This window comes from Camelina sativa, chromosome 18 (genome assembly GCF_030686135.1).
Source record: "Camelina sativa cultivar CO46 ecotype springtype chromosome 18, ASM3068613v1".
Taxonomy (NCBI): Eukaryota; Viridiplantae; Streptophyta; class Magnoliopsida; order Brassicales; family Brassicaceae; genus Camelina; species Camelina sativa.
Genome location: NC_141897.1, coordinates 22393518 through 22419288, shown reverse-complemented (window position 1 = coordinate 22419288; position 25771 = coordinate 22393518). Strand labels below are relative to the sequence as shown.

Genomic DNA, 25771 nt, shown 5'->3' with positions numbered 1-25771 from the left:
AAACACGGATTAATTTACGGACAAATCTCCCACTCTCTTTCTAAACATTCCCTCTCTTTCTTACACGACCGAGTCAGCACGCAGCAACCATAGTTTTTTTTTCTTTTTTTTTTCAAAAAAAAAAAAAAAGGTAAGAGTTGACGGAGAGAAAAAAAAAGATGAAAACAGAATAGAGTTGTGGTGAATTTAACCAATAATAATGAATTGTCATCAATTTTTCAAGCTCACTACCAACTCATTTGACATCGAATAACAAAAAATGCATAAACATATAGTAATCCAGTCGTTTCTTTTCCTTTCTTTTTTTCACCTAATTCTTTTATTTATTTTTCCTTTCCATAGTAAAACCAAAAAATCATGATGACACTTAATATAAAATTAATGACACCAATACAAAACACGAAACGGAAGAATCTTCGTTCCTCTTTACCGTCCGGCCGAGAAAAGCCTAATCACATCTTTCTCCTCTATTCCTCTTTTTAACAACATGAGATCTCTCCCTTCTCATCGCCATTAATTTCTGTGTTTCAAATCTCACCATCGTCTTCTTCTTCTTCTTTTATTTCTGAATCTTAATTTAATTGTTCTTTTGGGAGGGATAGGGTTTTCCCATTCCAAGGCCGGTTCTTGAGATGGAGGCGAACAAGGTGGCCGCGGCGGCGGAGAGAAGATCAGGTTGTGGTTTATTGACTGTAATGTTTGGTAGACGTGGCTTGTGGTCCAAGAAATCTACCGCAGCCGATAACGGTAGCCAGAAAAGCACATCTACGGCTGCAACCGCCACAAGCAACATTCAATTCACTAAATCTCCAGGAACCGAGTTAAAGAAGCCTCGCGATGATCATAAGAAGGTTTCGGCCGAGCCAGTCCAGAATAAAAAGATCCAGAGCCAACAAAATCAGAACCAGAGATCCGTAGTTCCATCAAAACCCTCGTCAAATCAATACCCTAATAACCATCAATTAGGGAGCTACGAGAGTCATCAACAACAACAACAACAAAGGAGTAGTTATAACAACAATAGTAATAGCGTTGATCCATACCGAGGAGGAGGACAGAGGAAAGTGCCGAGAGAAGCCATTGGTTTATCAGGTGAGCTTGAAAGCATGTTCACCGATCATCAGAAAGCAAGAGGAGCCAATGGATTGGTTCGTGCATCTTCTAGCAATGTAATGTTATACGGAAACCTTGGCAATTTAAATCAGACAGGACCAGTTACGGCGGGTGTAAATTACGGTAATAACAATGGATATGGCGTAAAGAGGACTACGATGGCCGCTGCAACAAAAAGTCAAGATCAATCAGGATCTTTGTGTAGAGCAATCTCAACAAGGATGGATCCAGAAACGTTGAAGATCATGGGGAATGAAGATTACAAGAATGGGAATTTCGCAGAGGCGTTAGCATTGTATGATGCAGCCATTGCGATTGATCCCAACAAAGCTGCTTATCGTAGCAACAAGAGTGCAGCTTTGACAGCACTCGGGAGAATTCTTGATGCGGTTTTCGAATGCAGAGAAGCAATCAGGATTGAGCCTTATTACCATAGAGCACATCATCGGTTGGGTAACTTGTACCTCAGGTAATCGAAAAACCTCATAAATCAAAATTCTTTGTTATATATAAACATTGTAAAAAGATCATACAAATTCCTATAGGTTAGGAGAGGTCGAAAAATCAATATATCATTTCAAGCATTCGGGTCCAGAGGCTGATAGTGAAGACATTGCAAAGGCTAAAACTGTACAAACAAAACTCAACAAGTGCACAGAAGCTAAGAGATTACGAGATTGGAATGGTTTGATTACAGAGACAACAAACACAATCTCTGCAGGAGCTGATGCAGCCCCACAAGTATATGCATTGCTAGCAGAAGCCTTGTTGAAGACGCATAGACATCAAGAAGCCGATGAAGCTTTGTCTAGATGTCCTGTTTTCGATGTGGATACCAGTACTAGGTACTATGGACCCGTTGGTTATGCTGGTTTCTTGGTCGTCCGTGCTCAGGTTCACTTAGCCTCTGGCAGGTTTGTTTTATTTTCTTCTCTACAGTTCTTGGTTTATTATATAGTAACCGGTCGTAAATTTGACAGTTCCGGTCCTTTGATGTACCGGTCTCACATTTGAAGTGTCGGTTTACTGTTACAAGTTTTGGTTTTCTTGTAATAACCAGATAAAATCTATGTATTGTTTATTTTGAGATCCCGGTTTATTACTGGTTTTATTGTATGAATCCCGGTACTGAGTTATGTACGGGTCTTCAATTTGAAAATCTTGGTTTAATGTTTGGTTTTATAATCAGATTCGACGAGGCGGTGGAGGCGATCCAACGCGCCGGCAAGCTGGACGGGAACAACCGAGAGGTGGTCATGGTATCACGGAGGGCGCAGGCGGTGACGGAAGCTAGGTTCAGAGGAAACGAGCTGTTTAAAGCCGGGCGGTTCCAGGAGGCTTGCGCCGCTTACGGCGAAGGATTAGACAACGATCCGCGAAACTCCGTGTTGCTATGTAACCGCGCGGCTTGCCGAACAAAATTGGGTCAATTCGATAAAGCTGTCGAGGACTGCACGGCGGCGCTCTCCGTACGTCCGGGATACGGCAAGGCTCGACTCAGAAGAGCCGATTGTAACTCCAAGGTAACAATGAAAAACTAGTGGGGTCAATTTGGAACGAATGAGAAAATTTGGGACTTTTATGTAATAATAAATAATTGCGGGTGCAGATCGGAAAGTGGGAATTGGCGGTGGGAGATTATGAGATATTGAGAAAAGAGACGCCGGAGGATGAGCAAGTTACAAGAGGATTATCAGAAGCTCAACAACAACTCATGAAACGCCGTGGACAAGACTCTTGAGAATGTTCCGGCACCGTGAGGGATAATATATATATGCAGGACTGAGAAAAAAATGGCCGGAATATTCCATGTTTGATTTTAATTTTTGGGACGGCGAGCGACAACTAAATGACAAAATTGTGTGGATTCTTTAATTTATATATTTTTTTTTGGGTTTGGATGGATTCAATTGTTTGTATAGGAATGAGATTGTGGGAATACTGTATTTAGCTTTACAAAATTCAAATATTTGTCTATGGTAACAAAAACGAAAAAATACATACCTAAGTTTTCCAATGCCTAGACTGGGCAAGTGGTTACAGCCACCTATGCCGGCCTTTGCACCGGAGAGTTCGACTCCTAAAACTTGGCTTTATAGTGTGGACCTCGACCATACCAAAAAAAAATCAATAGTTGGCGGCCACTTAAGACCCATTCCTAACATGAAATTACTACAATAGTACAATCCAAAAACCGTGAATAACACTCTAGTAATTACAAATATATTGTATGTATGTAACTTGCTCTCCATGTTCGTCTCCTATAATATATACATTGATCACTCAAGTGTCAAGCATTGTAATACAATAACACATTCGTTTTCATGTTCTTTATTAGAGAGAAAAAAAAAAAACACCCCCACAAATTTTATATCACACACGGAAACATCGCATTTTGACCCCAAAAGTTATAAATAAAATGATCTCGCGTTACATCAATGTGGGAATAACGACTCGCTGATTCTTGACAAAGTCTGAACAATGATTTCTAACCGCCGACAGCTCATACGGCGAAGCATCACGAGCCAGCCATTGTTCCACTGTAAACTTCTCCTGAGAACAACTTTTCTTCCGACGGCTCTCACTCATCGTCACTTCCACATAATTGCAATACCAACCGTGATGATCACCAGAGCCATCGGATGTCAGGTTCATCGCGCAAACCGGACCTGAGAGACAAGAACCTAAACCGCTGAAAATGTCGAGATTGCCCCTCTCGAAATAGTCGTGAAATGGACCCATTAAACCTCCCCATGACACCAAATCGGAGATATCCGCGTTTTGACCGTAACTGTCGTAAACACGGAGGCTCATGACCGAGTCTGTACCGGCTTTCCATGCCGTACCGGTTCGTATGTAAACCGTGAACACGCACATGTCTTCATCATTGTCCAACTAATTACATATAACACATCAATATCATTAAAAATGTAAACGATTGATAATTATACGATTTGTGTGCGTATCATTTTGCAAGAAAGTACTGACTTACGGCGATTGCGACGGCGGTGAGGAGGAGGAGACTGAGGAGGACGGTGGAGCTGCCGCGTGACATCGTCGTGTTTTATAACTCTTTTTTGGTTCGTAGGGATAAACTGTATGAAAATCGAGGATTGTTGTAAACTTTTCAAATTTATTGTAAATCCTTTACTTGTTCGCTTAAGCAAAGATTAATAATTTATGATTATAAAATTTATTTGTGGCTTGAGAGATTACAATAATACAGTTATTAATAGTTTATGTGGGACTTGTGGATATTCCGGTGGTGTAGCTCTAGACAGTTGGAACTAATGACTTGTTTGAATTTTTCCAACAGATGAGTTTTTTTTTGTCAACTGCATCCCAATTTCTTAAACGATATTGGGCTTTTATATAACCCAGATCAAAGTTTGGGTTTTGTTTTTGTCTTTTGGCAAATGTAGACTATGTAGTGTCTTATTAATTAGTCCATGTTTGAAGGGAATAGTTATAGATAAACATCGCATATGCCATTATTTGTCAAAGCATATGCTCCTTATGATTTGCACTTACAATATGCTCTTAAGATATTAATTGTTTGTCAACAGAAAACATTAGTTTATTCACCAAACGAGTTTCTTAACTCCGAGCATAAAATTTTCTATGTAGACTCGTTATCATATATATTCATATTCCAACTGAAACCAAGTTGGGGTGTGCAACTGTGCATCCACCAAATTACACGGCCCATATTAAATTGTCCCAAAGCACATATCACATTTGATTATATATATTCGAATGCCTTTTAAAATGTTTTTCTTTATTAAAAAAAAAAAGAAGAAAAAATTTTGAAGAGGTGATTTGTGAACCGTTGAGGATTCCATCAGATCAGAATCTGATATCGTTTTAAAGACACCCACTTGTAAGAGCATTTTATATGGAGATCAGTTTATGATATTCTTAGAGTATAAATATTGTAAAAATAATGTAAAATTAGTAGTTAAAAACTTTTGTTAAGAAGTTAGTTATTGGGAGAACATGTTTAAGATCTTAAGATTTAATAATATAATATTCTTAAACATATTACAATTATAAAAATTTATATAATAACATTTTAATTGCAAACTTATAAAACCTTTACTAAAATTCAAGATACAATACCAAATTTTTATGAAAAAAAAAAAAACATTGTAGCTAGAAGGTTTGATTTTGAAAGGGTTGAGAAAGAAAATGTCATAAAAGGGTTGAGAAAGAAAATATTCTTGGTGAAAGAAAGAAAATGGTTTGATTTTGAGTTGGTATGTTTGATTTGTTTGATTTGATCTTGTGCTCTTCTCATATATATAGAACTTTGGTCATTTCGGACAAGAGTGTATGTTTTGCATGTGAACAATCGGACAAGAGTGTATGTTTTGCATGTGAACAATCAGACAAACTCAAAAAAATTCTTGTGACTCTGTCCAAGCAAAGAAAACAAATACATGTGACTTAGTCTTTAAGCTGGTTCAGTTGGTCCTTGAGCTGGATCACTTGGTCCTTGAGCTGGATCAATTGGTCCTTGAGCTGGATCACTTGGTCCTTGAGCTGGTTCAGTTGTGTCTCATAAGCAGGTAGTGGTTCAGCTTCACGGTTCGACAGACTTGTGAATCCAATCGCAATTGATGGTTGCGGAGGGTAGTAACAGGTCTCAGCCTCCTCTTCTGAATCGCTACTACAGTCTAATGGTCTGTTTATACCACAGTCGTATAAAGAGTCCATGACTTGTTCAACCTGAAAACTGAAAACACATAAATAAGTATAACATTTTAGAGTCCCAATAGATAAATATGAAACACATGTGAAACCGAAAACACATGGATTTATTAAACATAAGCCGATTCATTAAAAACACATGTGAAACATAAACATAAGCCGATTCATTATGAACATAAACTAGAGTTAAAACAAAAGACAAACATACTTAAACAGTTCAGCCATTAGCTTCTTCTTTAGAGTTTGGTGTTGTTAGAGAATTTTAATTCTAAATAACCATTACCTACTTCAGTCAAATCAGAAGTAAATAAAGGTCATTTAGTGTTTTAAATATGTAAACCAAAAAGTTTGGTTTCGTTAAAGCATTGAACTCAGTTTACAACTATAGTCTACACTATCACAACTAAACAATCAACATAGACCATCACAATCACTTTACAAGCAACTACTCAAACATATTATACAATAGACAAACCAATCTTTAAACCAATCACTCAAACACCACTCAAACACATACCATTTAGACTATAGTAGCAATTCAAACCAATCTTTAAGTGATTCAAACCATTAGACTATAGTAGCGATTCAAACCAATCTTTAAACCAATCACTCAAACACCACTCAAACAAAAACCATTAGACTATAGTAGCGATTCAAACCATTAAACTCAGACACCACTCTTCAAACACAAACCATTCAAACATATTATACAATAGACAAACCAATCACTCAAACACCACTCAAATCTTTAAACCAAAATGGTCGAACATTGCATTACATATAGTGAGTTTGACTTACCTTTTACTTTCGAGTAAGGAATGTTGTTGATGGTGGTCCGATTTAATTTGTCCTGGTTAACCTCACCTACAAGCCTCATAAACAAACCAAAATTGATTAATGTTTATCAGTGTAAAGTTGATTTCAAATAGAGGGCAAAATCGATTAGAAATCACTCATACAAATCGATTAAGGTTGATTTTCAATACAACACACGAAATGAGATTAGGTTTATAACACACAAAATCGAAACCCTATAACATGATACTAAATCGAAACCTAATTCAGAGATGAGATTAGGTTTATATCACCGGAGATTACCTTGTCTATATCGCCGGAGATGAGATTTGCGAGCCAGAGGAGACAGAGAAGACGAGGAGATCTTGAGCTTGGCGAGACATAGGAGATCTCTAGACTTGGCGAGACAGAGGAGACAGAGGAGACGAGGAGATCGCTGGACTTGCGAGACAGAGGAGACAGAGGCGAAATTACCTCTCGAATTTGGTGTTTTAATGGCCGGAAAACACACCGGAATCGGAGACGATGATGCGAACACAAATCTCTCGCCATTCGCCGTTTGGGAGAGAAGAAGAAAACTCTAGCTTTCGATACTGAACAAAATGCCCTAGTTAACCTCACCTACAAGCCTCATAAACAAACCAAAATTGATTAATGTTTATCGGTGTAAAGTTGATTTCAAATAGAGGGCAAAATCGATTAGAAATCACTCATACAAATCGATTAAGGTTGATTTTCAATACAACACACGAAATGAGATTAGGTTTATAACACACAAACTCGAAACCTTATAACATGATACTAAATCGAAACCTAATTCAGAGATGAGATTAGGTTTATATCACCGGAGATTACTTTGTCTATATCGCCGGAGATGAGATTTGCGAGCCAGAGGAGACAGAGGAGACAAAGAAGACGAGGAGATCTTGAGTTTGGCGAGACAGAGGAGATCTCTAGACTTGGCGAGACAGAGGAGACAGAGGAGACGAGGAGATCGCTGGACTTGCGAGACAGAGGAGACAGAGGCAAAATTACCTCTCGAATTTGGTGTTTTAATGGCCGGAAAACACACCAGAATCGGAGACGGTGGTGCGAACACAAATCTCTCGCCGTTTCGCCGTTTGGGAGAGAAGAAGAAAACCCTAGCTTTCGACACTGAACAAAATAAAAAATGAAACATAGTCTCGGTTGGAAAATAATTCTTTCCAATCCGCGAGAGACACGTCACACAAGATCAGGCCCAACAACAGTTCTAGATTAAGATCAATGAGCCTGATCTTAAGTCCACTATTCAATTATTTTGATTTTTATAAGGCCTAAAAACACAGCATATGATATACCGATAAAGATGGCCTAATGCATACTTAATATGCAACGACCTTTGAATATTTATTGTGTTCTACTTCTACCCTTATTTAAGATAAACAAATCTTCTCGTTTTTTAAATTTACTTTCATGATTTTCTTGGAATATTCTGATGGCTTAAAGAAAATTAGATGCTAGCTTTTTCAAATACTTTTGCAAGACCATGCGGATTTGGGCTTGGTAATGCTAGATTGTCTCTTTAATTTCATATATTTCAGATATATCACGCCGTCTTCAGGTTCTTAAAGGTAAGATGATTCTATTTGTTTTCTTGTATTAGTTAAAGACACTACCTACTTAAATTAATTATATATACAACCTCATTATTTTTTCCATCTACTGTGGTTAAAAATGTTACTTCTGAGATAAGGTTCTTTGAAGATATGGGAGCTTCTTGACAAAACAAAAAAAAGAAAGATATGGAAGCTTTAGACTTATTAGAAACTAGAGATTCCTCATCAGTCATCACAAGATAAGTCGATAACAAAAAGCATATACGATAAGTCGATAATTTTCCTTTTCGGTGTATAGGGATAAAATGAAAAAGACAAACTATAATAACAACAACAAAATAGTAATAACATTGTGTAAGCATTTGCCAGATTAGTTTTAAAATTTATTATAGGATAAGCCACCATATAAAGTATTTGGTTGATAATGCGAAATGTATCGATGTTTTATCATTGCATTGGATTGTTACCATCACTAATTATTATAAGTAATCAACTTTTTTTGTTTGTTTTTTCTCATACCCAGAGGGATAAGGGGTAATTACTACATGGTTATTAATGATTATAATTTGTTACTACGGGTTTTATAAAAAAAAACTTTTCCTTTTGTTACAGTAAATTAAATTTCATATATTATAGATATTTACTTAAAAGCAAGGTTATATAAAGCAAATGATGAAGCAAGAAAAAAAAGCAACTCATCATATAATGACAAAAGAATTCATACCTTTTCTTTTCAATATACTTTTTTCTTCCTTCTCTCTCTCTTTTAGCAGTGTATGTGTGGGCCGACAATAAGTGGCAATTCATTTTCCATCTCTTGCAAGTTTCTTTTTAAAAAATATGATAGAGTTAACAAGAGGGAAAATAACATCTTAAAAAGCCATTAGTTGAATATACATTGTGTATTAAGATTAGGTATTACTGCTTAATTAATATGATGACTGTATGTATACTTAAAGTTCGTTTGTCTTCTTGTTCAATCCACTAACGAAAAAAAAAAACAGTCTGTTTTGATTAAACTTTAAATTTTGTATTTAAAAAAAAAAACTAATCTAAAATAATGGTTATGGGCCAGTGGGCCAGGAAGGAAGTGAGTCAGAAAGCGTAGGAAAGCCGTGGGGAAGTGGGCCCATATCCACGACCGAAAGTAACCGTTTTTTTTCTAAGGCAGCGATACCGTTAGGCTTTGGCAGTTGTTTCCGTTTACCTGTCTTTGTTCTTTTTTTTTTTTTTTTTTTTTTTCTTTTCTCTTCTCTACTTCTTAATTCATAAATATTCAGAATTAAACTGATATAAATGTTTGTAAAGTTCAAAGAGATACAAATGTAAAAATAAACACAAGAGAATTATTTATAAATATATATTTGTATACGGACTTTTCTATCAAGTTTGATTCCAAATAGGTACGTATTGTTTCACATAATAGAGTTCTTCGCTATAGATGGAATACTATTCTTTATATCATGTCATGTGGTATATTTTTTTCCTATTCCACGTGATATGGAACTGTTATGGTCCACGAATATTTATTTCTTAAAACTGTTGGTAAAGAATATATGTACGCATTCATTTTTTCTTGAATATATTTTCTGCTATGATTTTCGATGTTCTTTTATATTATTTGTGTGCATGTTTTTTTCCCAATAATTATAAACTTTTCCGAGTTGATGAAAGATTTTTAGTTGTTGTTCCAGCAGATTTCAAGTTAAAAGAAGGTGATACTACTACGCTAATAATATTATCATTCATAAAATAATCACTATCCCTATAAAATAAGTTTACAATACATGGGAAACAAAGGATCGAAACGTGTTAGCTCCATAATGCTTCGACAGAAAAAGAAAAGATAGGAAAGTGATAAGAAACACACACTAAACCAACGACGTCGAATAAGCTTCTTTACATGTAATCACACTCTCATATCTCACTTCACCCCAACTCTTTACAGCGCATTCCTTCTACTTTCTTATAATTCCCCCCAAAAATCACATCAACTATAATTCTTCCCCACAAAAAAAAATCCACATCAACTTTTCTCTCTTTTAATTACATAGAAAAGGAAATAGCAATAACTTGGCCAATATGCCAAAAACCTCATGTCAATTTAGACACGTTGAATGTCCCCAACTGATTTTGACCTTCTATTATTGCCACTAACTTTAAGCTCTCATTTCATACATGTTTGATACTCGAAAAAATTCTAAACTAAATTCATTTGAATTCCGGCAATTATTGTAATGTAAAGTGTTGGCAGTTGCAATTTGCAATCATGATCAAAGACAATATAGATGATATTTTCAAATTTTGAACTTTCACTTAAAAATGAAAATTTGAAGCATTGGACGATTATTCTCTTTATATATAAGTATATAACACACAAACAACAACAACAACAAAAAAGTTGGGCACTTATGCAATATACCATAATCATTAGGGATTTATGGTATACGTCTGGTTTTTGTAATGATACAAATTACAAGCAATTGAATACATGTAATTCAGAATGTTGTTCAAATTATTTTTTATTATAGAAGACATTATTGGGCTAACATAATATTTAGTTCCGTGACCATGGTGATATGGACTCAAAACAGTCCTTTATTTTGACTTTACAATAAAACAACACTAGTATCAAAATTTAGCTTAAAACCACCTTGATTCGGAAAAAAAATGATTTATTACTTTTAACTCGGGAAAACTATCAACAAAGTCTCTACTCTCTAACCTATTGATGGGATCAGTCGGGAGGAGCCGAACATGTGGACTTGGTGCATGCACGTACGATGAATGCATGCCTTATTATTACTTTTTTACTTAATTGCTATGTCTTTTTTCTTTCTTGTGTGAAGATAATAAAATAGAACTAAAGAATCTGCCGACCACTAGAGAGGGCTTTGTGTTTCAATAGGGACACGTACCGAAGTAGACCACACGTGTGGTGTCGGTTTAGAAAGAAGGACAGATTCAGACGAGTCATACGGTTCGGGCAGCCAGGGACAAGCTCCTGACACGTTATGAAACTTTTTGAATCTTTTTGGACTCGGTCCGGTCCATGGCCGGCGATTTAGCCTGACACTTCAATTGACTTCCACAACAACATACGTAGTTGTAATAATTGATACTCTCCAATCGAATATAAAACTTGAAAACTATGTATAACCCAATTCATGATGAGGTAACTGTTTTCTTAATAAACATTTTTCGTCAAATAAGAAGAGATTTTTTTTTTTTTTTTTCAGGGGAAAACATCATTTTAACATTTTAAGTGAAACATCTATAAGGCCATGTTTATAGGTATATCATATGGGGTGTTCTTAGCCCTTTAAAAATGAAAATAATTGAATAGTGGACTTAAGATCAGGCTCATTGATCTTATTCTAGAACTGTTCTTGGGCCTGATCTTGTGTGACGTGTCTCTCTCGGATTGGTTGAAAATATATGGAATAAATTTAGACATTAATCTATGTATTAATTAAATAAAATGTTTGTCTTGTTTAATTAATTAAGTAATATGTTTGTTTGTTTTTTTTTTTAAATTTTATTTACAATGTTTTTTTTTGTTTCATAAAAATATTGCATTGTATTTTGAATTTTAGTAAAAGTTTTATAAGTTTGCAATTAAAATGTTATTTTATAAATTTTTATAATTGTAATATATTTAAGAATATTAATAAACATTATATTATTAAATAGTATTAAACATTCTTAAATTTTTTATTAAACATTAATCTATGTATTTATTAAACATTCTTAAATTTCTATAAGAATATTATATTATTAAATATTAAGATCTTAAACATGTTCTCCCAATAACTAACTTTTTAACGAAAATTCTTAACTACTGATCTTACATTATTTTCACAATATTTATACTCTAAAAACACCCTAAACTGATCTACCTATAAACATGCCCTAAGGTCAACAGAAATTTCGTAAACTTCGGGGAAGTGCATGCACGTGTAGCTAACTAATTACAATCTAACTTTTTGAGACATTAGTTATACGTTGAATCGTCGCCAAAAGAGATTATATATGATGTTTAAATGAAAAACAATTAAACCTAAACGAATAACAACAATATACTTAGAAGATGTTCAAAGGCGTTGATTCAGCCGGAAAACACGGGTTTGCTTTCCAGTTTATATAACATTGGGTACCAGTCACAACCTTAGTCCTTAATTATACTAACAATAGTTTGATTTCTTAACAACAACAAAAAATAATAGTTTTGATTGCAGCTTTTTACTAAAAAGAAAAAAGATCTTAAAAGTGTAAAGTGCAATTCCGTAATCAAAATTGAAACAAAGGATCGAAAGAATCCGAATCTATAGGATCGCCCGTGAAGCCTCTGTCTTCAAACTTACATATTTGCTTACGTCATCGTGAATTATATCTGTATCATATATCTTGAATGACAAGTAATTCAAATAATCAATAATATCCCTCTTTTTCACATTAATTTGAACTATTTTAAGCATTGCAATGAATGTTGTTGTTAGCTTTAAACCGAAACCGGAATGAATATTTTACAAATATATCCTTGCATTGATTGATCGCGTTCACATTAGGCTCGAGTAATTTTTTCAACATACATCGAATCGGAAAAAAAATAGAGGCACATGGCGAAACGAATAAGATCCTAAGAAATCAAGAATACTTATTTATTAATCTTGTTAAGAGATGATTCCTTGAGAGACGGTCCAATGTGTCCATCTAGTATTCTGATGGTTTGACTGTTCTTTTTTCATAATGCATATAATATACTCTACAGACAAACAAAACTTTAGGTCACCTTTTTTTTTTTGGGTCAACATTGTATAAGCAAAATTACGGAATCTAAAGTTCATTAGATGAAATTATATTAAAAGTTCCGGTTATTCTGATTTTGGTGTATATTACGAATATATAGCTTATTGGAAAAAGAGTTCTATAACGAATAGATTTTCAATCTGACTGAACAATCAGTTTTAATTCAAAAAAGGTTTGTTAGCTATGTTGAATTATGAACCCGCGTTTGGTAAGCATTTATTAGAAAAATTCGTTTTTTTTTTCTTATTCCCGAAGATAAAAACTTAAAAAGAGGTGTTATAAAGATCCATTACTCAATTGAAACTAAATGGTTTTGATAAAAATGTTAGAAGCTAGTAGTATCTTTAAATGTTCTTAGTGTTTTGGACAGAAAGTCAAACGTTCCTTTCCCATCTCCAAGTATCTTATTCGGCATTATAGTCAAACAAATAATATAGTCTATTGGCTTCGTGTGATCGTGATTGACCAGCTAGTTTCAAACCATAAACGTGATCAAACAGAAGACTGAACTTACCTTGAATAACACATAGATTCCTCGTAAGATATTGAATTCTTGACCTACCGACTCTCCCTCCTCCCCTAAGTAAATTTACTGCCCATTTTTCTATTTTTAAACTTACATTTACGTTTCTAGAAATAATAAAAAAAACATTCGAGTTTGTTCATTCCAATGTCAAACCCATACTTCTTTTGACCGAGTACCATTTATTATTATTATTATTTTTAAATTTTAATCCAATAATAGGGATGCATCATGTAGTAACGAGTAAGAGCATATTCCCACGCGATCCACGGGTTCGATTTGATTACATGCGTATTAGTAATACAGAGTCCACAGGTTTAGCAAACACACGTATATGATATACATACCGAAATATCAAATAGTACTAGTACAGATTTACTATTTTCGTATGCAGAAAATCATATCTATATATAGTTGTGTTGACAACAAGAAAATATTAACATATTTAGTCCATTTTTGTTATTAGCATTAAATGGAATGAAATAAAAAGTCATCCTGTCAAACTAATTTGAATATGAATGGAGATAGTGGGAAATTTTGCAATTATATGCGTTGCAGCCGCAGCTGGTTTTGAGGTTAGCACAAAAATGGGTGCTTTTGGTTTTCAAAGACAAGGGGCGTCTTCGAGTTACACTTTTTAATTATATATTATACAAATAATCACTAAATTTCATAAAGCTTCTTTATAACATCTAATAAGCATTGTATTATAAATTAAAGAGATGAAAGAGATGATTGTAAAACTGATTCTTATTGATTCAATAAAGGATTACAGCTCTATTTATAATCATATTACAACCAACAACAGATCCTAAATAACAGGAACTATTCAAAGACTATTTCACTAACAAAGAAATGTTGATCGTGTCCTGAATAATAGGCACATTATTGAACATACTCGACCTTGACTTATTCCTTCTAACATATCCTCTCTTAAACCAAAACCAGTCTGGTTTTAGTTTATATTAGGAACCTCACAAACTCCAAGCATCTCACGTAGCTTCTCATAAGTATCCATCTTCAAGGGTTTTGTCAGAATGTCTGCAATTTGTCTCTGTGTGTTGCAGTAAACCAATTCCACAACTCCATCGTTTGTAAGATCCCTGAGAAAATGAAACCTTATATCAATGTGCTTGCTCCTCTTGTGCATAATTGGATTCTTCGACAACTTGATAGTAGACATGTTATCACAGTACATTATCGTACTTTCTTCCTCTTGTTGAGCTATTCCAATGCTTTCCAAGATTCTCCTTAGCCATATGACTTGACACGCACAGGTTGCAGTCGCCACAAACTCAGCTTCTGTTGTAGATAAGGTCACCACAGGTTGTCGCTTGGAAGACCATGAAATTGCAGCATCAATTAAGAAGAAAACATAACCTGAAGTGTTTTTTCTTGTATCCACATCTCCAGCATAATCACTGTCAGAATATGCTTCAAGAGTGCTGCTTCCATTGTTCTTGTAATGAATCCCCAGATTGATCGTTCCTTTCACGTATCGAAGCACTCTCTTCACAGCCCCCATATGAATTTGACTAGGAGCATCCATGAACCTGCTGATCAGACTCATTACAAACGCCAAATCTGGCCTTGTGGCTGCCAAGTACATTAAACACCCCACCATCTGTTTGTAAAGACTAACATCAGCTTTCTCACTTGAATCTTCAGTCACGAATTTTGTTCCATGAACGATGGGATTTCTCACGGCATTACACTCCTCCATGTTGAACCTTTCAAGTATCTCCCGAGCATACTGTCTTTGACACATATAAATGCATGTCTCCTCTTGAATTATCTCCACTCCAAGAAAGTATCGCATCTCCCCCAAATTTGACATGTCAAACTCTGTTTTCATTGAAGCTTTGAAGTCTTCCACCATGGCTGCTTTGCTCCCTATCACAATCATGTCATCAACGTATAGAGACACAATGAGTAAGTTACCTTCATTATCAGTCTTGATGAACAGTGTAGGCTCATGAGGACACTTCTTCAGTCCGGTTGCAATGAAATAACGTTCAATGCGACTGTACCAAGCTCGAGGCGCCTGCTTGAGCCCATATAATGCCTTTTTAAGCTTGTACACTTCTGATTCATGACCCTTCTTTTCATATCCTTTAGGTTGATCAACATACACTGTTTCTGAGAGTTCTCCATATAAGAATGCACTCTTCACGTCTAGTTGATAAACCTTCATTCCCTTTTGTGCTGCTACAGCCAGGATTGCTCTAATGGTGTCCCATCTTGCAACTGGTGCGAAAACTTCAGGGTAGTCTATACCATATTTTTGAGCATAAACCTTCGCCACTAACCTTGCTTTGCATTTGTCAACTTCTCCGGTTTCATTCAGCTTTGTTTTAAAAATCCACTTCACGCCAATGGTGCTAACTCCGTGTGGCAGGCTGCACAGCTCCCACGTTTCATTCTTCTCTATGGATTCAATTTCACGATCCATGGCTTCTCTCCACTTCGCTTCTTGCACTGCTTCCTCAAAACTTGATGGATCTGTTATTGATGAAAACAAACCAAAAACCTCCATGAACATGACAAAATCTGCCAATCCTTCTTCTTCTGACAGCTCATCTCCACTGACATAATCTCTCATCCATGTTGGAGTTGTTCTGGGTCTTCTCCCTTGATTGGTTTGCTCTGCTGCAGCTAGAATGGTTTCACCTTCACCATCATGTTGTGTGACATTCTCAGCTTCATTACCAGTGTTATTTTCATTTTCGTTTAGAGTGAGAACACTTGATTCCTCTGTTGAATCATTGTTCCATTCCCATTATGCATCTTCTTCGAACACAACATCACGACTTACGATGATCTTGTTGTCAACTGGATTGTATAATCTGTATGCCTTAGACTCCTCACTCACTCCAAACATTACACACTTGATGCTTTTGTCATCTAGCTTCTTCCGTTTTTCTTTTGGTACATGTGCGTGAGCAACACAACCAAAAAGTTTGAAATGATCAACAAATGGTATATGACCATTCCAAGCTCCCTCAGGCGTCATGCCTTCTACTGCGGTGGTAGGACTTCGATTCAAGACATAGACACACCACTTTGTTGCCTCCGGCCAAAACTTCTTTGGCACCTTCTTCCCAGCCATCACACTTCGAACCATATTGAGAACCGTTCTCTTCTTTCTCTCCGCCACACCGTTTTGTTGCGGTGTATATGCTGCAGTGAGTTGTCGTTGAATACCATGGCTAGCACACAGCTCCTTGAATTCTTTGGAATTGTATTCCCCTCCTTTGTCCGTCCTCAGACATTTGATCAGCAACCCTGTCTCTCTTTCTACCAAAGCTTGGAACAGTTTGAATGCCTCCAAGGCTTCTGATTTCTCAGACAAAAAGTAGACCCAACATTTTTGTGAGAAATCATCAATAAACGTCATCATGTACCTCTTTTGACTATTGGACTCCGGTGTGATTGGGCCACATAAATCTGAATGAATCAGTTGCAGCTTCTCAACAGCTCTCCAATTGCTCTTCATAGGTATGACATCTCGTTGTTGCTTTCCAGTAAGGCAGTCTCCACAAAGTTTGCTTGGAGCTGCAATTTCTGGTAGGCCAATGCTAATCAGATTGTTCTTCAAGTCGGGAATGTAATACACATTAGTGATAATGTGTGAAACACCTCCAGTCTCCATTCGGACATTGCCTCTCCCCATGACTGCCATCTTTGAATTGTCTCCCAGCTTCACTTGATGTGTGTACTCCTCATCAAGTTCAGTAAACCACTCTTTCTCTCCACACATGTGGTTGCTACAGCCGGAGTCAAGAAACCAAAGCTTTTCCGTAGTCTCAATCTCAGCATGTGCCATCAGCACCATCTCTTATGTGCCATCAAACTCTGCATAATTGGCACCTTTCTCCCAAGTTGGACACTCGTACTGATAGTGTCCCAACTTATGACACTTGTAGCACTCAAGTAAGGCTTTATTGACTAAACCTCGACCTGTACCTCTTCCTCCTCTTCCTCTAGAAGCTCCACGGAATCCTCCTCTTCCCCGAGTCCATTGTTGCCCTCGTACTGGTTCAGTAACTTGCAGCACCTGCTCTTCATTCTCCTTTTTCTTGAACTTCTGTTCATGAACCAGTAGAGAAATTTGGAGTTCATCGATTGTGAGTCTCTTGATATCCTTTGACTCTTCAATTGCACATATGATGTATGTGAATCGTTCAGAGAGTGTTCTCAACACCTTATCCACCACCTTAGCATCTGGCATATCTTCACCGAGATTCCTCATGTCGTTCGCTACGACCATCACTCTTGAGAAATACTCTTTCACACTTTCACCATTCTTCATTTCGAGAATCTCGAAATCTCTCTGCTTCCTTTGTAGCTGTGCACTCTGCACACGCTCATTCCCTTGGAATTTTGCTTTCATTGAGTCCCATAGCTCTTTGGAACTATCCTTCTGCAAGATCCGTTTCAAAATTACTTTGTCAATCGCAGCAAACAAGTAATTCTTCACCCTGAGATCTTTGAGCATCAGCTCCGCCAGCTATGACCGTTGTTGTCCATTGAGAACCGTTCCACGCGGCGGTTCCGTGATCCCTTCTTCAATAATCAACATAACCCAATGTTCGTAATCTCCATCGAACTTTGGAATAGTCAACATCCCTTCCTTTTCTGAACCCATAGTGTTTCTCTCTGATCGTGTTTCTCTCTCTGATCGTGTTTTCTCTCTTTGCTCTGATACCAAGTGTAAATTAAAGAGACGAAAGAGATGATTGTAAAACTGATTCTTATTGACTCAATAGAAGACTACAGCTCTATTTATAATCATATTACAACCAACAAATCCTAAATAGAGACGAAAGAGATGATTGTAAAACTGATTCTTATTGACTCAATAGAGGACTACAGCTCTATTTATAATCATATTACAACCAACAAATCCTAAATAACAGGAACTACTCAAAGAGTAATTCACTAACAAAGAGACTAATTCACTAACAAAGAAATGCTGATCGTGTCCTGAATAATAGGCACGTTATTGAACATACTCGACCTTGACTTATTCCTTCTAACATGTATATGTGAATGCACACATTTGCATATTTTACACACATGCATGCGATGACACATGTATATTTTCACTAGAATGATACACACCGTTTCGGTTAGAGTGTGATATGTTATAACAAAACCCAAAACTTATCACTAATAAAGACAACATAATTTGATAAGTACCAAAACCGAATGGGGTCGCGAGATAAATCCAATGATGAACTGATAACGGTCCAATATCCACGTGCAAAAAAAAACAAGAAGCGTTACAACTTACAATCAAATTCAAATTGTTCTGAGACCAATGCTGAAACCGGGATCGACTACAACTTTCTCGAAGGGTCAATCCTATTAAAGCATGGGATTGCTCGTTTCTCGCATCTTTGTATGAATACGAGCCTTCTTAATTCTGTAACCTTTTAAATAAATAAAATATATATTAATATTCCATGACGAAGTACATTAAAAAAATACATATATTACAGGATGATACAGTTTTATTTCTCGATTATAAATTTAGGTTTGGCTATAGTGTCTATTGAACGATTGCTTCGATAGCTCTAAAAACTTATTTTGTATGTTCGAAATTTTCAATAACTACAATTATAATAAGGCTTTGTTGGTCCATCATCGAATGCGTATTTTTGTAAAAAATATGTTTTAAATATTTGTATCTTTCTGAAAAATTTTCCAAAAACTATTTTTCCTGTCAATTCGTGAACAAAAGTTAGGTATAAAAGAAAGTTCGAGAGAGATTTTGGTTTATTACAATATGATGATTTATGTTAATAAAATGTAATGTCATTTTTAAGTATCGTACGTGTAGCTGTATGCATCACAAGGGGTCATTTTAATTTGTTAATGAAATCGGTGAAGTCGTCTAGCTTAGATGGTGTGGTTATTGCCAAGGCAACTTATATATGTTGTATATTCGGATTTCCAATAATGTATCATAAAAAAGTAAATTAATAACTATAGTTTTATTGAAAAACGAAGCAATCTTTTTTTTGGGGGAATAATTTAGAGTATGTGTTCCATTCCATCCATGTGTATAATAGTATATATAGATCGTGAAAGCTTTTGGTTAATATATTGTCGGTATAAAAATTGTTCTAATAAATAAATAAAACGGTTGATATCTATGTTGACAAAAAAAAAAAATCTATGTTGATGTGGACATTAATTGGTTAGTGAAATAATAAAAACAACTCGATTACTTCAGTTTTATTTTTATATCATATGATTCGACGTCGTGAGCTTATTAAAAACATATTATACGAATACGACGTAGACGAAAGAGGTGAAGATGGGTGCTTCCTTTGCATTGGGGACACGTGGCATTGTAAAGGGACCATTAAGACAAAGAGAAGAGTCACACCACCTCCTCCTCCCTCAAGGCCTCAAGCTGGGCCGGCTTTGTAGGTCCCCCACATAAGACCCTCGGTCCCATGGCTCCCACTTGTAAACTTTCTCTCGCTAACTCTAACTCTAACTCTGTGATGGCTTGTGCTTCTTCTATAAAACCCACCTCTTGGTCCTCGCATCTTTCCCACACTATCTCTTTCTCTCGTCTCTTCGAACACTTCAAGAAACACTTACCAGATTCCTAAAAAAAAGAACAGAGCAATTTCACTTCGTCTTCCTTCATTTCTTCTCAACAACTCTCGTTTCTCTTTAGAAATACATCTTCAATCTCTGACTTTCTCAATTCAAGATTTCTCGATTTTTTTCGAGAAGAACACTCAATCTCACTTCACCTCCTCTGTTCTGGAAATCCCCTGTTTCTTTTACTCTGTTTCATAGTTTTTATAAAAATGGTGAGCCAAAACGTCGTCGTATCAGACGCAAAGACAGGGATCATAACTGTCTCTGCAGTGTCCAACTCCTCGGTCTTTACTCCTTCCGCTCAAAAGCCACCGACTGCTCCTGGTTACATCTCAATCTCCAAGAAAAAACTCCTCAAAAACCTTGAGATCAATGGAGCTCAAAGTCAAAGACTTACCTCTTGGGTTGACTCCATGAGAGCTTCTTCTCCTACCCATCTCAAATCACTTCCTTCTCTCTCCGCACAAGAAGAACTCAATTCTTGGATCGTAAGCTCCACTTTTTTTTTTTTTTTTCCAGTACCCAAAAAAAACTCCGTTTCTTGCATAAATTTCTAAAATATGTGTTATTTGTATTAATTTAATTCCTACCAGAAACGACATCCATCAGCACTAGACATGTTCGAACGTATCATCGAAGCTGCAAGAGGGAAACAAATCGTCATGTTTCTTGATTATGACGGTACTCTTTCTCCAATCGTCGATGATCCAGACAGAGCTTTCATGTCTAGCAAGGTTGTTATAATTAATTAAGAAAAAATTCCTTTTTTTTTTGTTTTGTTCTAATCTCTATTTTTTTTTGTAGTTATTAATCTATGTTGTGTTTTTCACAGATGAGAAGAACAGTGAAAAAAATGGCTAAATCTTTTCCAACTTCTATAGTTACTGGTAGATGCATTGACAAGGTACATTTTGTATAAATAATTTTATTTCCCATTTTCGTAACAAATTTTGTTAATGAACCAATTACAATTTCATATGTTTTTTATTTAATTTTTGTAGGTTTACAGCTTTGTGAAGCTAGCAGAACTGTATTATGCTGGAAGCCATGGAATGGACATTAAGGGGCCAACTAAAGGTTTCTCAAGATACAATAAGGTAGATTCTTACACACAAATGAGTACTAAACTTCAATCTTGATTTCCCTTCATTTTTTTTTTGTTTAATCAAAAGTTACCTTTGTTTTTTAGGATAAACCATCTGTTCTATACCAACCAGCCGGAGACTTTCTTCCCATGATCGATGAGGTAATTAAATTTGTGTTATTATTAATTGTTGTTTATTCTGCATCTCCCTGTGTGTTTTTAATCTCTTAGAACTTACTAATTTAATTAAGTATTTTTTTCTTCAGGTTTATAAGCAATTAGTGGAGAAAACCAAACCAACAGCAGGAGCCAAAGTGGAGAACAACAAGTTCTGTCTTTCTGTTCACTTCCGTTGTGTCGACGAGAAGGTAAGAGAAAAAAAAAGTAGAAAAAATCCGATTAATGTATGTTTATAAGAAATCAAAACTAATACAGTGAATGATGATCTTAAAAATCAGAAATGGAGCGAACTGGCTTTAAAAGTTCGGTCGGTGGTACAGAAATATCCGACGTTGAAACTCTCTCAAGGTCGAAAGGTATTATGACGTGACATCTTCTTGTTGGTGAATGTTGGATTAACGTATCTTAGTTTTATAATATTAGTTATATGATTTGGAAAGTAATTTTTGTACTTTAAACAGGTGTTTGAAATCCGACCTATGGTTAAATGGGACAAAGGCAAGGCTCTTGAGTTTTTGTTGGAGTCACTCGGTGAGACTCTTTTTCATCAACAATCAATATATGGCGCATGAATGTACCTTTTTCAAAATTAGAATATTCAATTCTAAAATTTAGAACTCTCTGTATATGTTTCAGGATTTGAAAACTCTAACGAAGTATTTCCGATTTACATTGGGGATGACAAAACCGATGAAGATGCATTTAAGGTATACAATTCAAATAAAAATTGTAAACATATATATATATATATATTTGTAAGTATTCGAAGTTATTGTGAATAATACTCCCGATATATATAACCAAATGTCATACACTAAATTAGCTGCTACGAGAGAGAGAACAAGGCTTTGGCATTCTTGTCTCCAAGTTCCCAAAAGACACCAGTGCGTCGTATTCTTTGCAAGACCCACCTGAGGCAAGCACTTATGTACTATTATGCAAAAACAAAACATTTTTTTTATTGTTAACCTAAAAATAATAGATGTATCAAACCGTATGTTTATACTACGAGTTACGCAATTATAATGACCTTCTTGTAATATGTACAGGTAATGGATTTCTTGAGACGGTTGGTGGAGTGGAAACAAACGCAGCAATAAACGTGGAAGGGGCAATGAAGTACATTTAGTAGTCTTTTAGTTAAATAAATAATAATCGTAACCATAGGTGCATATATATATATAGATAATATGTACATCCCTAACCTATGGATGGAACATTGTACAAGATCCTCATATAGGTTGATCTTGTTCATCATAATTCTTTTCTTTTAGAAAAAGAGATTATATGAACAAGAAAAACAGGGAACTTTTATCAACTTGGGGATATATATTTATATATTTTTATAGCCATCTATCTTTATTGCTTGAAGGCAAATTTTTTACTTTTCAAGTTAGGCTATTGTAAGGGAAGGGGGGTATATATATAGATGATACCTTTTGTAAAACTACAATGCCAAATGTGTATCATTTTTATGAAATATATAATCATATTTTAGTTCTTGTACGTATTCCTCTTCACAATTTCTAAACAACATATATAACTAACAAAAAAATTCAATGCGCGAGTTAAATAAGATGTAGATTGTCGACTAGTGAGACCTAGACACATATCCTTGGTAGGCCCGTAACTTTATTTCGCGACATGAAAAGATTCAGAGTACTTTGTGCGAACAAAGACCGAGTCGTGACAAATTCTTCAACTTCCAAATCTTTTTTTTATTTTATATACAATTAAAGACTTTTAAAGTACAATTTCTCTAAATCAAAGAGAAAAAAACAAAGAAAGGACAAAATTTTCGTCAGTTACTTGCACCGCATGAGAATTTACATGTTAAAGTACGTGTTCCACTTCATGTCCATTATCATTTGTCCCTCACCATGCATATATGCATGTTGGACTTCTCGTAGATCCTTAACACGTGTCGACGTTGGAAATGTCGGTCCACGCTTCGAAATCAACCATTCATAATGTTCATTTTTTAAAAAAGGATCATGAACCTATGTAGTAGTAGTATATGATTTAATGTGCACATGGTGATGCATGTGAATGAGAATGCCTTAACAATGGGGAGCCACAATTTATTTGACACGTGTCACTGTTTACCAATTTCCCTGTCATTCTCAACTAACCAAGATGGTTAATTAGTTCTTTAAATTTGACATATTAAAGGATTTCATTTGGAATTTGATTATTGTTGGTCACTCTCAACGTTTAATATAATAAGGTTATTTCGACTTTTTTTCTTTTCGATATACGTTATGAAATTTTATCTTGAATTAACAAGGAAAAAAAAAGAACAAGAACAACTAAGCAAATAATTATGAAAATATATTGAATTTTGTTTTTTCCCTTCAAATAATTCAAGTCCATTATAAAAAAGAAGTCCATAAGTTTATATTGGATTCGACTTTAATTAAAGATATTGGGCTCTTAAAATATATATAGCCCAATAAATGGCCCATTAAAAACAAAGAGAAACAGAGTTAGGTTCAAGAACAAGAACTTCCATGAGGAGAACCATTACAAAGCTCTGAAAATAATAATCTTCTAACAAATTTATAAACAAACGAGAGTTAAGAAGCTCGAATGGATTCAGAAGAGTTTCTCTAAAGCGTCCCAATCAATCTCCAAAGAAGGATACTTGTGCAAACCCGTCAAGAAACTCTCATCTTCTTTCATACAGTCGCTTGAGAAATCCAACAACGTTATATCCGACTCAGGAGAAGAACCCGAGAATCCGGATCCGAATTTATCATCAAATTCCGGTTCTTTCTCCGGTTTAGTACCCGTATAATGAAAACCAGAGAACACGTCCTCTGTTTTGGCCTGTTTCTTGAGCTGAGGCAGAGGAAGAAGATCAGAGCTATTGCAGATGGATTCGATCTTTGCTTTGATAGACGGAGACAATGTATGTTTGTAGTAGTCTCCTTGAAGAGCAATGTTTGGGAAGTTGAGACGAGCGTTGTCTCCTCTGATCTTATGTGCTGCTTGATCGTAAGCTAACGCAGCTTGTTCAGCCGTTTCGAACGTACCGAGCCATAACCGGGTTCGGTTTTTAGGTAGGCGAATCTCAGCTACCCATTTGCCCCATTGCCTTTGTCTTACGCCTCTGTATAGCTTAACCGGTTTGGTTGCCACGTTGGTTTTTTTAATTGGGGTTGGTTTAGCGGTGAGGAGATGACCACTGCGACGACGAGATTGGTGGTTGTGCCGGAGATGTAACTCTGTTTGAATTTGGAGGATTTGAGTTGGAGTGAGCTGGTTTAGCCCAATCGGACCGGGTTGGTTAGATACCGGCAAGACTTGGTTATTATTAGTAGTAGTAGGGATGAAGTTAGGAGTTAAGGTTTTTGGGTTTGAAGAAGAGGTAGAAGAAGAAGAAGAAGATGAACTTACCTTCATGAATGGTTCAAGAGCTTTTGTGAACTCGTCTATGTATCCATTCATGTTTAAAGCTATTGCCATTTGTTAACCAGAAACAATAGAAAAAAAGAAGTGAGGAACAGAGATATATGATTCTTTTGTTTATATTTGAAATATTCACGATCTTGAGTTTGATAGTTTCGCCATAAACTTTGGCTTATATATGTGTGTTCGTTTCGGCCATGGGTTTTTTTTCTGTGGTTAAGTTAATGACGCATTATAATAATAATAATATTAGTATGAAATAAACGCGTTGACAATTGTTATGTCTACTTAATTCGTTTCTGTTTTATTGGTGTCTCAATTACTCAGGGCAAAAATATAAATTTTTACACCTTTTTACAAGTGTACATAGTACTCATTCAAGTTGAAGAAAGAAACAAGAAGGATCTGAATTTGAAATTATGACTGTAATCAACATGTTAGATATTGAATTTTTGAGGGTTTTATTTTGTTTATAATCCTAATTATGAAAAGGGAGATGTGTAAAGTAGGATAAAATCATGAAAGGTAACATGATATAGGATTGGAACCAATCAGCATTGAGTGTGAAATCAAAAAGTGCCAACGTAGACGTGTATGCACGTAGTGTCCTACGTGGATTAGACTTGTAAACTACGGAAGGTACCTTCACTCTTAATTTTAGCACAACAACTTCTTCGGTTCCTCTTCCTTCCCTTCTTTAGTCTTTTTTTGTTATTTAAAAACCGACAAAGATGATTCATTACTTTAGAAATTAGACATTTTAAATAAATAACTATATTGGAATTTTAAATATAAGATAACATAGTATAAAAGAAAGTATGGCTCTTAGTTTTAACAAAGGAAATGAGGTTCAATGTCAAACTATATTATATAAGAATTTTTTTGGTCAATGTCTCTATAATAGTATAAGTTTAGATATTTTTT

The 25771-nt window shown here is 35.5% G+C and overlaps 5 protein-coding genes across 6 annotated transcripts; 2 read left to right on the top strand and 3 right to left on the bottom strand.

The window, feature by feature from the left end:
* The first annotated feature begins 70 nt into the window (after positions 1 to 70).
* On the top strand, positions 71 to 3080 carry LOC104762683 (inactive TPR repeat-containing thioredoxin TTL3-like). The gene is made up of 4 exons (XM_087498015.1): positions 71 to 1582; positions 1659 to 2027; positions 2303 to 2636; positions 2723 to 3080. The coding sequence occupies exons 1-4, from the start codon at positions 633 to 635 to the stop codon at positions 2852 to 2854; spliced, it is 1785 nt and encodes a 594-aa protein (XP_087354141.1). The 5' UTR covers positions 71 to 632; the 3' UTR covers positions 2855 to 3080.
* A 336-nt stretch (positions 3081 to 3416) lies between these two features.
* On the bottom strand, positions 3417 to 4452 carry LOC104762682 (PLAT domain-containing protein 3-like). Its single transcript, XM_087500095.1, has 2 exons — positions 4106 to 4452; positions 3417 to 4008 (listed from the first exon to the last, which is right to left on the bottom strand). The coding sequence occupies exons 1-2, from the start codon at positions 4166 to 4168 to the stop codon at positions 3544 to 3546; spliced, it is 528 nt and encodes a 175-aa protein (XP_087356221.1). The 5' UTR covers positions 4169 to 4452; the 3' UTR covers positions 3417 to 3543.
* A 12934-nt stretch (positions 4453 to 17386) lies between these two features.
* On the bottom strand, positions 17387 to 18196 carry LOC147923171 (uncharacterized). Its single transcript, XM_087497930.1, has 2 exons — positions 18086 to 18196; positions 17387 to 17971 (listed from the first exon to the last, which is right to left on the bottom strand). The coding sequence occupies exons 1-2, from the start codon at positions 18194 to 18196 to the stop codon at positions 17387 to 17389; spliced, it is 696 nt and encodes a 231-aa protein (XP_087354056.1).
* A 1890-nt stretch (positions 18197 to 20086) lies between these two features.
* On the top strand, positions 20087 to 22942 carry LOC147923170 (putative trehalose-phosphate phosphatase J). Of its 2 annotated transcripts, XM_087499783.1 has the most exons (11): positions 20087 to 20660; positions 20766 to 20906; positions 21005 to 21076; positions 21174 to 21269; positions 21362 to 21418; positions 21523 to 21624; positions 21715 to 21792; positions 21898 to 21967; positions 22073 to 22143; positions 22260 to 22352; positions 22486 to 22942. In XM_087499783.1, the coding sequence occupies exons 1-11, from the start codon at positions 20382 to 20384 to the stop codon at positions 22534 to 22536; spliced, it is 1110 nt and encodes a 369-aa protein (XP_087355909.1). In that variant the 5' UTR covers positions 20087 to 20381; the 3' UTR covers positions 22537 to 22942. The 2 variants fall into 2 exon arrangements, with proteins under 2 accessions (XP_087355909.1, XP_087355910.1); XM_087499784.1 differs by lacking the exon at positions 22260 to 22352 and having other exon boundaries at positions 20116 to 20660.
* Positions 22943 to 23757: 815 nt separating this feature from the next.
* On the bottom strand, positions 23758 to 24989 carry LOC147923169 (ethylene-responsive transcription factor ERF057-like). The gene has a single exon (XM_087499074.1). The coding sequence runs from the start codon at positions 24902 to 24904 to the stop codon at positions 24032 to 24034; it is 873 nt and encodes a 290-aa protein (XP_087355200.1). The 5' UTR covers positions 24905 to 24989; the 3' UTR covers positions 23758 to 24031.
* Positions 24990 to 25771: the final 782 nt, after the last annotated feature.

Coding starts and splice junctions, on each gene's coding strand:
- LOC104762683 (XM_087498015.1), top strand. CDS start 633: ATGGAGGCGAACAAGGTGGCCGCGGCGGCGGAGAGAAGATCAGGTTGT. Junction 2,028..2,302: donor GTTCACTTAGCCTCTGGCAG/GTTTGTTTTATT, acceptor TTTTATAATCAG/ATTCGACGAGGCGGTGGAGG. Junction 2,637..2,722: donor GAGCCGATTGTAACTCCAAG/GTAACAATGAAA, acceptor TTGCGGGTGCAG/ATCGGAAAGTGGGAATTGGC.
- LOC104762682 (XM_087500095.1), bottom strand. CDS start 4,168: ATGTCACGCGGCAGCTCCACCGTCCTCCTCAGTCTCCTCCTCCTCACC. Junction 4,009..4,105: donor TCACCGCCGTCGCAATCGCC/GTAAGTCAGTAC, acceptor ATATGTAATTAG/TTGGACAATGATGAAGACAT.
- LOC147923171 (XM_087497930.1), bottom strand. CDS start 18,196: ATGGGTTCAGAAAAGGAAGGGATGTTGACTATTCCAAAGTTCGATGGA. Junction 17,972..18,085: donor CGGAACCGCCGCGTGGAACG/GTTCTCAATGGA, acceptor CGGATCTTGCAG/AAGGATAGTTCCAAAGAGCT.
- LOC147923170 (XM_087499783.1), top strand. CDS start 20,382: ATGGTGAGCCAAAACGTCGTCGTATCAGACGCAAAGACAGGGATCATA. Junction 21,968..22,072: donor GTTTTTGTTGGAGTCACTCG/GTGAGACTCTTT, acceptor TATATGTTTCAG/GATTTGAAAACTCTAACGAA. Junction 22,144..22,259: donor CCGATGAAGATGCATTTAAG/GTATACAATTCA, acceptor ACACTAAATTAG/CTGCTACGAGAGAGAGAACA.
- LOC147923169 (XM_087499074.1), bottom strand. CDS start 24,904: ATGGCAATAGCTTTAAACATGAATGGATACATAGACGAGTTCACAAAA.